The sequence below is a fragment of the Equus caballus genome, chromosome 28, assembly GCF_041296265.1.
Source record: "Equus caballus isolate H_3958 breed thoroughbred chromosome 28, TB-T2T, whole genome shotgun sequence".
NCBI classification, from domain to species: domain Eukaryota; kingdom Metazoa; phylum Chordata; class Mammalia; order Perissodactyla; family Equidae; genus Equus; species Equus caballus.
This window is the reverse complement of record NC_091711.1, coordinates 6,550,488-6,566,491: the sequence shown is the minus strand read 5'-3', so window position 1 is coordinate 6,566,491 and position 16,004 is coordinate 6,550,488. Positions and strand designations below refer to the sequence as shown.

Genomic DNA, 16,004 nt, shown 5'->3' with positions numbered 1-16,004 from the left:
CTTTCCTCCATTTTCCATCAAACACTTAAACAATGTAGGTTCACATATTTTTAATCTTCAACATCCTTTTTAATTCAGTGAATGAGTTCCTAATATACATATGGAAACTGTTATAATCTTTAATAAATGATCTGTTTGACCTGAATTTCATAATTTTTTGTTAAATTTTGGCCAGACTTTTATTATTGAACACCTCTCAGATGCTATCCTTTGGGTAAATGCTGAGAAGCGATGGTGGAATCAACAGGTAATGACCTGAGGAAGCGTGTTGGTTAGTGGGGAGACTTGCTTCCTGTCCTCTGCTGATTAATGTGAACCCATTCCCACTCTTTCCATGTCACTTCAAGATCTTCTCCATAAATTTTAAGTTTCTGAGAGATTATAGCTTCTTGATCTTTTCAACAAACCTGTCCCTACTTTAGCAATGAGAATCTTTTCCTCTATCTCTATGCTTAATATTTTTGACAAGCTGATAAGACATTTCAATAGAATCAAACGTGCTAATCTTTTACGATCCTCACGCAGTTCTTTCTCACATCCATCACAAGGAGTCTCTAACGTTTTGCAGGCACATTAATAATAATAATCAAGGTACTATAATACTTGACTAATAAAATGAAATTCAGAGAACTTTTAAATGCATACTGACTAATCATCTTAAACAGATTCAATCTCTGTTTACATTCTAATGGAAACTTTCTTATACCCTTCAGGTCTGGAAGAATTCCACGGATAAGCTAACCAACTCCCAGGAGTTATTTATTAACATAGTTACTAAGTGGCTAATTCATTTTATGTTGTTTTCATTTGTGAAATAAATAATAATTCAAATGACCCTAATTCTATAACAAAATTCTTATTAACTTGATGAATGCAATTTACTAAGTAATGCACTTTTTGTACTTTAACTTCAATTTTAGTGATATAAATGGTCAGTTCATCAAATAACCTAGCTTAATAAAACTTTATAGTTGTTGCCATATCATAGAAGTCTGTATGTGAAAATAAAAACATTATATTATTGTAAATTTTCAAGATTTAATAACCCATAACAAACACTCCAGAACCCGTAAAGTGCTTACGGCTCAGAAGGTTAATCAGTTCAGAAAGGAAGCTCCTTGTTCATTCCCAGATCCTATATATGATTGTATCTCAAAGTAAGCAACTTTTATATTTGTAAATTGACTGTAAAATTAGTACAGAAAATATTTACTACTCAGAATGCAAAATCTGGACCAGCAATCTATTTATAAAGTGCAAAAAATATTGAAATATTAGCGTTAGAAAATCATTCAGAAATTGAGTAGGCGCATGTATTATAGTATTATATAGTCTGAATATTATAGTATTCAATAGTATTATGTGAGGGCAATTTATTTGTTCTTGCTAATTTTTAATATGTGATTCACAATATACTCCGCTGGAAAACAATTTTTGGACCCTAAAAGTAATATCATTACACTTAAGTAGTACCCAACGGTAACAATAGTTTTGGTAGCAATGATAGTAAGAATAAAAATTTCTTTGATTTTTAATTATCCTGTGACAAAACAGCACAGGTATTTCCTACATATTTTGAAGATGGAGAAACAAGACCACGCAGCTAACAAGTGTTAGATAGTCAAAAATTTAATCCATTGGATAAGCCGAAAAAAAGACATTGAACTTTTTTTTAGGAAAATGTAAAGTAACATGATCCTGACAAAAATAATCAAACTGAACTGGTAAAATAGATCTGTGAGATTTCAGGGCACTGATGGTTCATACTCACGGTGTGCTCCCCGTCTCTAATGGGCATCCAATAAATGCTTGTTAAATAACGAAAAATAAAAGAGTCAATCTAGATTAATTTCTGGAAATAGTTTGTCAATTACAGTCTAAAAAATGCCAGCAAAATGCTTAGCAACAAGTAGAAATATATTATTTTGTAGTGATAAATCAAATTATTTTCAGACCTGGGAAGTGATATGACTTGTCAGCTCTCAAAAGAAGCCAAAGTTTCTGAGAAAAGTTCCTTATTGTCTTAAAAGTAAGGCAAAAACCTTTGTTCTAAGAGTTTTCATTTTTAGTCATCTTCGACAGTGCATTGCATAAAGTCTTTCCAACTGGACCTATCACGTGGATAGTTAGGAAGATAATGCAATTAATGCCAAGTTTTGCTCTGAAGGAGCAATCAACCTAAACTTATCTTTAATCAGACAACTTTGGAAATAAATTAGACTTAGATGAAAATATCCCACCATACCACCACCACCACCACTACAACCAAAAGAACAGAAATCTTCTCTTTAAAGTACTTATCTTCCAATCAAAGCTGTGAAGCTTAGAGAAAGATCAGGACTCAAAAGCAGAACTTAACTGAGCAGAAAGCTACTCAAAGTCTAAATGAAGAGAAATAGCTATTGTAACTAGGTAAATCTGAGTAAATATTAGAGAACGTGTTTGAGCCATGTAATATAAAAATAGTAGTAGGTAGCTAAATTTTCATATTGTTCCATTATTTGGCTAATCCTCGTGGACTTATTGCACTAAATTTCATTTTCCAAATATGTCTATGAATACAAACAGTCTGATCGAGGTTATGGATCTACGTTTTGAATTACTCCGTAAACAGAGCAACTTCTGACAGAGGGATAGTTGGTCAACTAAGAGCCAAAACAATCCTAAATTTATCTTCATTGACTAACTGAAACCACCACACTAGAGATAAAATAGAGTGCACATAAGAAACTGATATATAGCAGGTCCCTGCTAATGCCATCAAGTTTATTTCGCAAAAATTGCAAAGCAAATGCTTCATTTTAGGTGCTTGCTAATTCTTTTAATGAATTAATAGCCAGAATGAGTGAAATGTATGACTGAATGGAATGGCAAAAAAAGTGGCAGCAATCCATCAAACTCACTTCTGTAAGATTATTGAGCTAGTATGCTGTTAACAGCACTCCAGAAAGGCATTGCTAGACTATAAATAAAATCTGGAGAAGAGAAAATAAAACCATTAAAGGAATTAATTGGACACAAGTGTATTGGAAGCAGATTCTTAGAGAAAAGAAAGCATTCCCACATATCTCAATTTTCAAAGACAAATATGACATAAATACAACAAAAGATGACACTCCAATCATTAGAAAGAATTTTATTTCATCAGTCCCTGGGCGAAGTAAAAGCTAAAGACATGAATACTTTCAAAAGGGCTTACTTAAGTTTGTGAAGGGTAGATCCACAGGGGAACTCAGCTCAGTGTCAAAACACGCTCTGCTCAGAATCGTCTTTTCGGATTCTGAGTTGGGGAGGGCTGCCCGCGTGGTGCACTGCATGGTGATTTAGTCATTATCATACTCTTCAGACTTAAGGAAAATGATGACAAAGAGGTGTACTCTCAAGGTACCCAGCAGAATGTCTAACTCAATTTCACAGTGAATTAATATATGGAAAGTGTTTAACGATACAATGTAAATGATATGTCTTTATTCTTACAAGTGTTACTAGAGTAATTGAGGCAAAATCATCATCAACCTCACATTATCTTATTGCTCTATTTTATTTTGCTTTCTCTTCACAAGAAGCTCTTTTTGCACTTTTTGATTCATATTACTTGAACTCACTACTTTCATTTCTGACATACTTGTCTAGTAACATCTGAACAGTGTTAAAGTAACCTTGATGAAAAGGAAAAAAACGTCCCATAAAGTGTTATGGACTGAGACAGTCACTCTTTGCTTAGAAATGAGTTGTGTTCTAATGTCTTAAAACATACAGCTGCCTGGTAAAGGATGATTAGTAATTAGAAAATTAATGAATCATTCTTTGGTTGTCATCTTAGTCCCCAGCTTTCATTTTTGTTTGTGTTTGTGTTAGAAGCTTTGCAAAGCAAATTCTGTTTAACCTATCTGGGAAAATGCTGAATAATATCAGATGTTGAACAATTCATATATTATAGAAAGATAAACATTTTTACCAGGGGTGTAAAGGGGACAGCATAAATAGTGGTATAATCTGCTATCGCAAATAATATACATTTCAGAACAATGATGCCTAACAGAACATTTCATCATTTTGGTATAAATTTTTGGCATTATCAATTTTTTTGTTTATCAAGTGATATCCGACAATTTTTAGCAAGTTAGAATATTTTGCGTACAAACTGCTCTTACTTGAGAAGGGAATGGATGGGTTAATTTTCCTTGCAATATTTCTAGATATGCAAAAGGACGGCCTTCCATTACCATTAGGCTCCAACTTCAGTAAGAGTTTTCTTCTCAGAAAGTACCTAATCCTGTCATTATCCGTTGCTTTGAAATTCCTAAGGAAATGTGGAAAGACCTTGACACCCTGAAAACCTGAACATGGTCTTCAGAAGAAATACTTTATTCCAAAGGGAATACTCATTTGTCTTTTATCTCAAAGTTTAAAATATACAAAACCTGGAACACTTAGTGTCTTTCTGAAAAAAATGACTTTGCTTGAAAAAAAAAATCATCCTTTAAGAACATACTTGAAATTTCAATTTGCAGCTTTGTTTTAAATTTTAAAAATTTGTATAGGAAAAAATGTGAGGTAGTGTAACTAAGAAAACCTCCCAGACACATCTCTGAATATGTAGAGATACATGTGAACAGATATGAGTAGTAATGAATTATACTTGCTTTCTCTTCCCTTTCTAAAGCTATCTTATTAACAAGAGCAGTCTTCCATCTGAAGCAGTAACTGAGCACATTTACATGTTCTGAGACAACACACTGTGATAACACACCTTGATAACAGGATTTTCAAAAGCTTCCATCTCCCAAACAGCTGTGAAGCCAAAGTCTTGATTCTTATAAAAGGATTACAGGTGTAAACAAAACAAAGGTATGAATGTATTATCTATTCTTCAGTTGTAGTTTTATCCTCAAAAGTGTATTTGTGCCATAAAACTTCTATATCAGTTAATGTACTTCAACAAATAACAAACGATTGCCCAGGCTTACTCTTCTTTCTAATAGATGCCCTTAATTGAGCTACTAGCACATCAGTAAGATATTTTGTAAAAGCACAGACTTAGTTTTAAAATGAAAAACAGTGTAAACACAATTTGTCAATGTATTAGCCTTGGTGAGAGCTGCTTTACTGTGTCTTAATATCTGACAGGTGCACTTCCTGTTTGCCCGGTTATTCCTTGCTGGAAATTCTTCATATCTCTTCGGGCACCATTGGTTAGAATTCCAGTCTCTGGCCTGCTTCTGAACACTGACACCCTTCCTGGACTATCCCAGTGTGCACACTCTCTGAGGGGGTCTCATCCCCAGTGCACTGGGCATACGCACATCAGAAGCCCTGCTATGTTTAACAGAGGCCAGACGGTGCGCGAGACCATTTCCTTTAAGGGCATCGCTGCTGTTCTCACTGCAGCTCTTCCTCCCTCTATGCACTTTTCCTGTCTCTGTTTTCCACCTATTTCCTCGCCTATTTTCCACCAATGCCCAAGAGTGCTCTGACCACTAAGGCTAGGAAAAAGCAACCATTTCTCCCAGATTAGAGGGCTACAGCACCTAAGCTCCTCTCTAATGAGAAAAAAAAAAAAAAGTTTTTCTATTCTTTAAAAAACCCTCTATGTTTTCAGCAGAAAGAGAGATTGCTTGAGGACGGAGGAGGAGGGCAGAGTGCAGGGAAGCACAAAGAAGCGGTTCCTTTGAAGACCATGACCCCCGAGAGACCAAGGCAGGCACTCCCTCCACTTTCCTTCTGGTCTGTCAATGTAAATGTCACTTTTAAGCAACTGAACAGGATCAAAAAGACCACAGAGCCTTGGGACTAGCCATAAGAAGCCTTTAAATTTTTCACATTCAATATGTTTCAGTCATTTGAGAATAAAATATCATCAATCAGTTAAAAACAGTTGGATCACCTTCTAATTTACTGACTTCTCAGGAGTTAGAATATTATACATGGATTGTGATCATAATAGACAAGCACAACTACATGGAAAACCATGAGAATATATACATACATTTATCTGGCATTCAGTATTTATAAGGTGAAAGTCTAAAATGAATATTTATTTCCAAATTGTCTCTGTCTGACCCCATAACTCTCCTGGGAAAAAATATATTTTGATATTGATGAATTATAGTCAACAGTACCAATATACCAACTATTGTTGAAACATGTGTTAACTAACTTTGGAAAGGATGTGAAAGTATTTACCCTACAGACATTAACTCAATGATGGACGTAAGAAATGAACAACTGAACAAGTAAAATATTGACCCAAACCAACATTTTTTTCTCCCTACTTTTCTGTTTCCCCCTCTCTGAATAGTAGAGTGTTTATTATTATTTAGGATGATAAAACAATATATCTTTACATCTAAACCGGAAAAAACATTGACCTCAATAAACTCTATATCTATTTCAGTTCACCAATGATTTTCTCAACTCCTTTTTGAATAAAAATAAATTAAAAAGTAAAGATAATTTTATTGCAATGCCTGTTAAATTTAGCAGGCAAGTTTTGCTGTACACATTAAAATGATACTGAGTCTAATGGTAGAATTCATTTTTATTATTTTAGTCCTTCCCAGGACAGAGACAACTGAGAATATTTATCAAGGTTTCGGACAATATACTTTCAGATATCCTAAGTATTCGGCATAATGAAGTTTTACTTGCATGATTCTCCATTAATAGTTATCTTTATGCCAAGTATGTGTCCTCATAAAAATTTAGAGAGAATTTCCAGTCTGCATACTTTATCAGCACATAGTTATTGCTGTGTGAAGCACCATAGCATCCCAGTTCATTTAATAAAAGAACATACACTCATGTTTAATAATTCCCATTATGGTAGCACATCCTTGCAACGCTACATTCAGGAAACTAAAGGACACACCTACGATACAGATATAAATTATAATGAAAACCTGTGCAATATGCACAACTAATGTGATTTTGCCTGCATCAGCACCAGGTCTGTAAAATAATGAGTTCTTTATAGTAGCATTTTACTACGAATCCTTTTCCTGTATTAAAACTCTTTTATCGTAGACTTTTTCAAATCCAAATAATCAAAAATTGTTGAAGAACAGTAACTATGTTGCATGAGCCTGTTTTTTTCTCCTTTTTGAGAAAATACGGTATGATTTAGTATAACTGCCTTCAATGGCGTACTGTAGTATCCATCTAATGGCACCCATCTAATAATGTTGTCACTAACAGTCAACTTCGATCAAATAACATCAAGCAGAAGGACTACTCACCCCATGAAATGTATCCTTAGCCCTGAGCTGAAGAAGTTCCTTCTGATGATCTTATATGCTTCTGTTTGATAAATGAAACGTTACATAAGACACATGTTCCTACAGAATAGTCCACACTGCCAGTATAGCTAAGAATTGATTTGGTGAGACTGAGTCTAGTTACACAGATTATAGAAATTATTTTGTAATCTATACATAATTGTTATAAATCTAGGATGTCAAAAAGATCACTGGGGTTGGAAATGCTAGGGCACCTATACATAAAATTAATGCATCTCTCTAACGGAGCGTTCATTTTCCAGGTCCACAATGCCTATTCACATTTTCATAGTAATTCATACATTTCAAAGACCTTTCAAATTATGTTGTCTTCACAAAAATTATGTGAGGTTGCTAAGTCAGAACAGTTGTCCCATTTTTCAAGTGATCAGGATGAGTCAGAGAAGTGAAATGCCTTTCCTGGAATCTAAATTTCTTCTTTCCATCCATTTCCCTGACCTTACATCATACTACCTGTAAAGCTCCATATCTATAAAATGGTAAACTGGATTAGTTTGTTTGGGAACAAAACTACCATAATAGTTTTTATTCCATGTAGTGTGCCTAATGTAAAAACCAATTACTTCTGTGTCAGAAACTGACTCTGAAAACACACACACAAACACGCACACACACACTCACACACCCTGAGATTTTACTAACAGTTAAGCAGACTAAGCAAGACCCTGGCCTAAATCAGAACAAGATCTTCCCAAACAGTGCTATGTAATTCTAGCTTCTTTATTGCCACTCCACTGAGGGTAGATTGTCATAGTAATCTCTCTAGCAAATTGAAATTGTATTTCAGTGCTTGAGCCTTGGTGTCTAAAAACGATAAAAGCACTCTTTTTGAGATTAGAAGCAAAAGAGGTCAGCCTCCTGAATTTCTTTACTCCTGACACGAGCCTGACTTCTAGTTTTCCTATTTCAGGCAAAGCTCCAGTGACGCTAGGCTTTGCACTCCTGGGCAGGCTTCTGTGCACATCACAATAGTGTGAGTTACTGCTGACACAGCCGCCACTCTTGTTCTTTCTAGTATTTCTTTCACTCTTGCTGATGCCATTTTGAAAAATAGTGCTGGCAGAGCCTCAAAGTCACTTACTGCCCTCTCTTATTTATGTGGCTAACTTAGTCTTAAAAATTTGTTTGCAAAGAAGATATTAATAATATACGGAAGAACAATTTGTTTAGAGTTTCTTCTTATAGATTTTATGAATTTAGTATATTGAGGTACACTACAAGACAAATGAAGTTACTAAAAAGAAAAAACAATCAGAGTTCAGAAAGCATTTATAATCTTTACAATCTGAACATAAAGAGACATCAGACTAACCCCTGTTCCTCCTCACCATTGCCTAATTAATTGTGCTGGAGTTTAATCTTTCATTTCTTAGTTTAACAGGGCTAACCTTCTGTGTCACTGTACTTACGCTATCATTAATTCCCATTTCTTAATTGTAAAATATAGGGATTTATAAGAAATAAAACCTACTATCTTACTACACCAAGGTTTCTATACTTCCAGCTCATGATCTGTGTTCTATTAAGGACAGAGTCCCACATGTTATTTACACTCTGTGTTCACTTTCAATACCTCTTAAAAAACGTCCTCCAGAAGGCCCACATCTATAATTTAACTGATAAAAATGAAGAAGGAATATAAAAAATTATCCAAAGATGAAATGCAGGATCAGCACATTGGAACTTAGGATATATTGCTACGCTAACACCATCAAAAGCTGTCAGTTTTCACCCCATGTATAATCCCGTTGATTACTTTTTAATCCAAGATGTATTTCTCATAACGATGAATAGAAAGGATTTTATCATAGATAACTAAATGAGCTAAAAAAAAAAAAGCTTACCTATATGAGTAACATGTCACTTGTAATAAGGACATCTTTTAATATCGAAACATAATGAAATTATAAATCAGTAATAATCCCCAGCATAATGAAAATGCTAAACGAAGTTGGTTGAAAGTCATCTAAAAACCAAAAGGTATTTTTGGAAGTATTTCAATATCCTTAAACATTTCAGTTTTAAAATTTCACATTTGTTAAAGAGTACTTTAAATAATTGATACTGCATGGTATTGGTAATTTTTCTTCAAAGTTCTTTAAAGGCATTTTTAATTAATTTCAATGCCATGATAAAACAGTTAAGTAAAATTTTAAAAAATTTATCATATACACATACATACCTAGATACAGAAAGCTAACTAAAATTGTCTCATACATTTGTGCAAAAGAACCATGTTGCCTTTATAAAACATAGACAGAACTGCATAAACGTAATTAAAACATACTGATAGGTATTACTGTTGTGACAATTCTTCTGTGAGATATGTAACATCACATTTTTTACCCAGCAGAAGTTGCTTGAATTTCTAGTAGAGAAGTTATATCCTGACTTACAGATATCTTCATATTTCACCTTGGTTTAAATACTCTTCAAATCATACTTATAATCATGATGGATAGTCAGATAACCACTTATTATTAGTAATTTAAACACCAAAAATGAGCAATGTAAAATAAATATATATGATCCCCTAAGCTATATCACAGGTGAAATTTGAGCTTCTGGCAGTTGATAACCGTTGGTACTTTGCCACTTTGACATAGTACCACTTAAAATAAATTTAAAATTCGAGTTTCAAAACAGCATATACTCTGGGTTCCATTTAATAATAATATAGTCACTTATTGATCAATAGAAGCTTATATAAAATGAAAAACATATTAAAAGACATATAAAAATCATGCCCTCCCTCCACTTTTTCTTCTGGGATGCTCTAGAGCCTCAGGTTCAGATGTGCAGGTGTGTTCCTAAAGTATGCGTATCATATGCACACCTCTCCATAAAGTTAATGACATCTTATTAAGTCGTTTAATCTTAAAGTACATCTAAAATAATAATGCATGAGATATTTTGGCTAATTTTTGGTTTCATCACATTGAAGAAATACTAAGTTCTCATTTTCTAAATATTGAAATATCCTATACACTTAAAACATTACTTACTAATTACTATTGCCATCTCTATTTTAAAGGATAGTTTGTCTTTGTTATCAAACGCTACAATCCAAAATATTTCTATTTAGAAAAGTTGTAGCATTTTGAAATCAACTTATAAATAAGCAGACTTTATCTAGTAAATCTAATAAATCAAACAAAACTCAAAATACTACCATTGAAATTTTGGTTACTTTTTCTTTATTGGCTATCTAATTTTTTTCACGCACTATTTGGTATTTTCACTCACCTCTGGTGATGATATAAGCCCAGTGTAACACCAGTTCAACCTTTCACTGGGAGTTCTAAACAATCAAAAGTGACGTACCATGTTCCAGCCCGGGTAGAGGTAGTCTGTACCAACAAATTCAAAGTAGTGTGCAAAACCTTCCTTCAGCCACACATCTTCCCACCACACGGGAGTCACGAGGTCACCAAACCACTGCAGCGACAAAATGAATGGCCATCAGATGACACCAAATCTATCCCAGAGTTATTTTATCTAAAATTAAATTTATTAAACCACGATTATCATAACTGGAATTCACTCTCCAACTGATTTTGTGATCTTAAAATGTGTTGTAGCAAGACTACTGATTTATTTGACTACTCGAGTGAGACTAGTTTTTTCTGAATGCATTCAAGGAAGAACAAGAAAAAAATGATCAAGGAGGGCCGGCCCCGTAGCTGAGTGGTTAAGTTCACGCGCTCCACTTCAGTGGCCCAGAGTTTGCCAGTTCAGATCCTGGGTGCAGACCTATGCACCGCTCATCAAGCAATGCTGTGGCAGCATCCCACATAGAAGAAGTAGAATGACCCGCAACTAGGATGTACAACTATGTACTGGGCTCTGGAGAGAAAAAAAATGATCAAGGAATACAAAAAGAATATTTAACCTGCAGAAGAAAGGACTCAAGAGAAAAAACTGATGACACCTGTCTTTAAATATTTGAAAGGCTAGCGTGCAGAAGAGGAAAAGGCTTGTGTCTTGCGGCCCTACGAGGAACAAATCAGGACCTGCTAGCAGACCGAGATGGCTGAAGATGGAAAACACTTCCTCGGAAGGTGGTGTGTGACTCATCAGAAGCCTCGCCTTCTAGTGGCAGAGGCAATTCAGAGAAGACACTGGTCACTAAAGGAACTAAGGGCTTTCAAGATGCTCCACATCTGGCTCTCCACGATTCTGTGATAATGAGGGGTTGAACTGAAAAAATCTCTAAGATTCCTTCATGAAAAACAAAGTAATTTTTAACTGATGTTTTTCTTGGATCATGATGCATCACTCTGAAATCCTTGTTTGTTCAGCAAAAAGTTAAAGGAATTCTTTTTTCTTTAAAAAAAAAATGCATTACATGCCAAAAGCTATCCTAAAGACTTGGTATTCAATGATGAAAATTCAGATAATGTGCCTTCTCATGCAGCTGACACTTTATTGTGGAAGTAGGGAAGATAAGGTGAGCTAGAAAATAGAAAATAAATAAGCAAATGAACAATGCAATTTCAAATCCTAATACAGTGTGATAAGAATGGGGAGGGGCCATCTTACATTGTAAAAGCAAAGATGTTCTAAGTAGGTGACATTTGAGCTCAGACTTTAAAGATAAGAAGAAGTCAACCATAACAAAGCCTTGGGCAAGAGGACTCCAAGCATATATAAGTAAGCCCTGTGTGAAGACCCTAAGTGGGAATGAGTTATCTCAGAAACGGGAGGAAAAGGCAGCCAAGTATCAGATCACCTATAGCTTTAGGAGCTGCAGTAAAGAGCTTGGCAACTAACTGAACATTTCAATATCAAAGATAAAGTTTCACTTAAAAAGATCTCTAATTGAAATACAAATACGAGACAACCCTGAATACAGTGATGATACAAAATAAATGATATTTAAAATATTTGTTATTCTTTATCAAAAATGCATGTTTCTCCTTTAAATTGAAAGGCTGCCTTAAGAATTGTGACAATAAATAGGCGGAGAGAGAGGGTAATGTAGGAAATAATTTGTCAGTGACAGTGGAAATTATCATGTGTTTCTCGTTCTCCTCCTGGTAAGTAGCCCAGCACTACTAAGCTCTAAGAAAGCACCTCAGAATATGGAACCAGTGGAATCCAGTGCTGGGAACAATGATAGCGTTACCCATGTACTCTTATTTCAACTATACATGTAACTTGTTTCCAGGAACATTCAAAAGGAAGCCGCTTTTCTCTCAAAGAATTGTAGGTTTAGATGGAAACCTTCTCTTTAGCACAGCAGAGGAGTAGTTATCTGCAATGGATCCCTGTAAGTTTCTTAGGCAAGAAACACACGCCCAGCCTGGCCAGCATGACAGGCAGAAACATCTCACAGGTCCACTGCAGAAGGTGGACACTTAGGTGAATGGTCACAGGGCCTGTGCCAATTTATCATTGTCAGTATTCATCATTAGCATTTAATAGTTCACCTTCTTTCACTGAAAGCATTTTCCACATCTTTCTTTCTTAAGTTTTTCTAGCCTTTTAAAAAGGTTTTGGATTCATAACCAATTGAAGTTATACAGCATCGCAATGAGATTTCCGGTATTTTAACTTAAAAACTATCCATAGTTACTGGTAACCAGGACAGGTATTGCTTTCTATTAGTACGAATACTTATTTTTCAGGGGTTTTTTTTCTCTAGAATCAAAATTCAAACAAGCATTGAAAAATCTCTGTAACACCTTCCACTCATTGTAAGAAAGTGCATAAAATCAAAATGAAATTAATTTTATCTTAGTTTCATTACAAAGTTGGCTAATTTACATATGAATTTCTGAACATGCCAAGACAAAAAAATATCAATCATCTGAGAACAGAAAGTCTATGGATAAGTTAGTGAAAGACTTCCTAAGTGTCTGTGTGATGGGAAAAGGGGAATAACAAATTGATTTCAGCAAAAGCAAATTTTGACACATACACAAAAGTCAGCTGTATCTTGCAGCAAGGCTATAAATCATTGCCATCTCTGTGCTTACCACATATACACACCAATAATCACAAGAAAATAAAGCAAGGTTGACAAGGCATATTGACTGGCCAGGGTCTTCAAAGAGGCTGCTGGGTGCCATCTCACTCCCAACTAAATGAATGACAGTTGCTTATTCAATATGATCAGTGTGTCTGCATTTGTTTGAGCTGTCATCTTAGAAAAACAACATATCTTCCAGAAAGAACTACACAGTTCTCTCTATATAATTAAAACTTAATTGGGAGTATAATAATCTACTCCCTAATCTAAGCATCTGAAATCAGTCTACATTCTCAACAGTTTGCAATTATACTTACACCTGATCTTTTTCTCGTACCTGGTGACATATCTCATGAACAATGACCATGGTGACATCCAGCAAATAAGAAATAGATGAAACACTGGGATCCAGCAGTATTCTTTGTTCCACAAAAATACTTAGTCCCCAGTTCTCCATAGCAGCATACGGATGCTTAGGCACAGCTAAAAGATCTAGAAATAGAATAAAATAATTCCAAAGGTTTTAACAGGTATACCAGATCCTAAATTCATATCCTAAGAGAGTCCATTCACCCCTGTTCGTTTTCAGACCCAGCGCTGTAGAAGGCTGGAAGCATTGGCACCATTATTGATGGGCCCATCCTAATAAGCTTCAGAAAGTCAAGAAAACCAAATGCAGCAGGACTCTACAATCAAGAGGCATTGTACCTTCCAATGAAAATAGATCCAGCTCAATGCAGTAAATACTGTACTTTTACATCAATACTTTTCAAGAGAAAACATTTTATATCAGTTTAAAATGTGATATTTTCCTAATTGCTTAAATTCTAATTTATTTTTTGAGTTCTTTTAAAAATAAAATGTCCCATGTAAATATAGCTTATAGAGAAAATTATAATAGTGGATGGAGTGGCAAAAGGACTATTGAGAGAATCCGCAGGCGTCGGTTCTGGTCCCACCTCCACCATTAACTAGATATATGACATTGGTAAATCGCTTAATTTCTCAAGACCACAACTCCTTCACCCATAAAATAAGGTTATTGGCTTTCATTATCTCTAAAATCCCTTCCAGCTCCAAAAATCTATGATTAGATGACTCTAAGATTGGCGCTTCTTTTAAAAGCTCGTAGGAGTATTATCAACTTCTGGTTGAGGTGACACGGTCAGTTCATGCTTTGATGCACTCCCTTTGCTCCAAACACGTAGTGGTGATACATAAAATAACAAAAGGGAAAACTAAAAAATATCTGCAGCCTTGAAAATAAACCTCTCCATGGATCAGAAATGTGAAGTCGTGATTGCATATGAAGTCACAGGCCTGCTGGCTTCTGGCTCCACGGGCAGTGGCAGCTGGGAACTGGCCCCAGCAGGATCCGCCAGAGACCAAGGGACCTGAGCCAAGCTGACTGCCTGGTGCCAGGGCTGAGGGAAGGCATGAGAAGGGCTGAACACTGCCGGAGCTCATTGCTTCCTGGGAAAGCCAGCAAGCACGGACTAGGGATTTGAGCCCAGGCAGCCCAGCTCTAGGACTTGTTCTGAATCACAGTAAAGTTTACAGCCCCTGACTGAGAAGTTTGACTTCCCAATCTAACCCCTGGAGTAATTTAATAGGGTGCCAAAAAAAAAGGAACAAGAATATTTACTTCAATATTGTTTGTAAGAGTGAAAATGGAAAACCAAATGCCTTTCATCAAGATAATCAGCAAGAAACTGAAATAATAGTATAAAGGAATACTATACAGTAAATGAAATAAATGATCTCACCGCTAGATTCTAACACTACATGTATCAACATGGATAATCTGAAAAATATAATGTAGACAGAGCAAGTAAGATGTAAAGTGACCCTAACCTATACTACTTTAAACAGAATTATATCATATGTTGTAAACGGATACTCACACATGCACACACATCCCCAAACAGATAGCAGTGGTATAATACACATACCGTCACACACATTTAGGAATGATAAACACCAAATTCAGAATCGTGATGGCTTCAGGAAAGAAAGAAGGAAAAAGGGATGAGGAATGGTCTTCTGGGTTCCCAGACCCAATTTCACCTTGGGGTTGGGGGGGTAGTTTCCCACACCATCAGCAAGCAATTCTTGGACACCAGTAGCGTGTCTGAGAATTCAACTCAATTTTGACACTGTCTGCCTGGAGATATCAGATCCCACAGATTAAGGTCTCTGTCCTACAAGACTTCCCCCCGAACCATGTCAGATGCCAGTCACAAGTTCAGGTTGTTTCCTATGCTTCTGAACTACTAGCTACAAACTGGAGGTTCAAATTACCCCCTCCAACTCAGGATGTCGAATGCAAGTCCCAGGTTGTTACCTGTATTTCTGACCAACTGGCTGTAAATTAGAGATTTCCACGACCTCCTCTCCAGGTTTGATTAATTTCCTAGAGTGGCTCACAGAACTCAGGGAGACATTTACTTACTAGATCACCACTTTACTTACTAGATCACTTCTTATAAAAGGATATAACTGAGGAACAGCCAGATAGAGGAGATGCATACAGCAAAGTATGGGGAAAGGGCGCAGAGCTTCCATGTTCTCTCCAGGGGCCATTCTCCACAAATCTCCACGTGTTTACCCACCTGGAAGCTCTCTGAACCCCGTCCTTTCTGGGTTTTATGGAGGCGTCCTTACACAGCCATGATTGATGAAATCACTGGCCATTGGTGACTGAACTCAATTCATGGAGCTCAGTGCGTGGG

General features: G+C 35.8%; 1 protein-coding gene across 4 annotated transcripts in view; it reads right to left on the bottom strand.

The window, feature by feature from the left end:
• TRHDE (thyrotropin releasing hormone degrading enzyme) overlaps positions 1–16,004 on the bottom strand; it is a 361,531-nt gene that overhangs the window by 144,192 nt on the left and 201,335 nt on the right. For all 4 annotated transcript variants that reach the window (XM_001488016.6, XM_023631426.2, XM_070253944.1 and 1 more), the window contains exons 4-5: positions 13,610–13,764; positions 10,623–10,736 (exon numbers count right to left, since the gene is read on the bottom strand). In XM_001488016.6, coding sequence (XP_001488066.3) covers positions 10,623–10,736; positions 13,610–13,764 — 269 coding nt within the window. The remainder of the gene's footprint in view (positions 1–10,622; positions 10,737–13,609; positions 13,765–16,004) is intronic.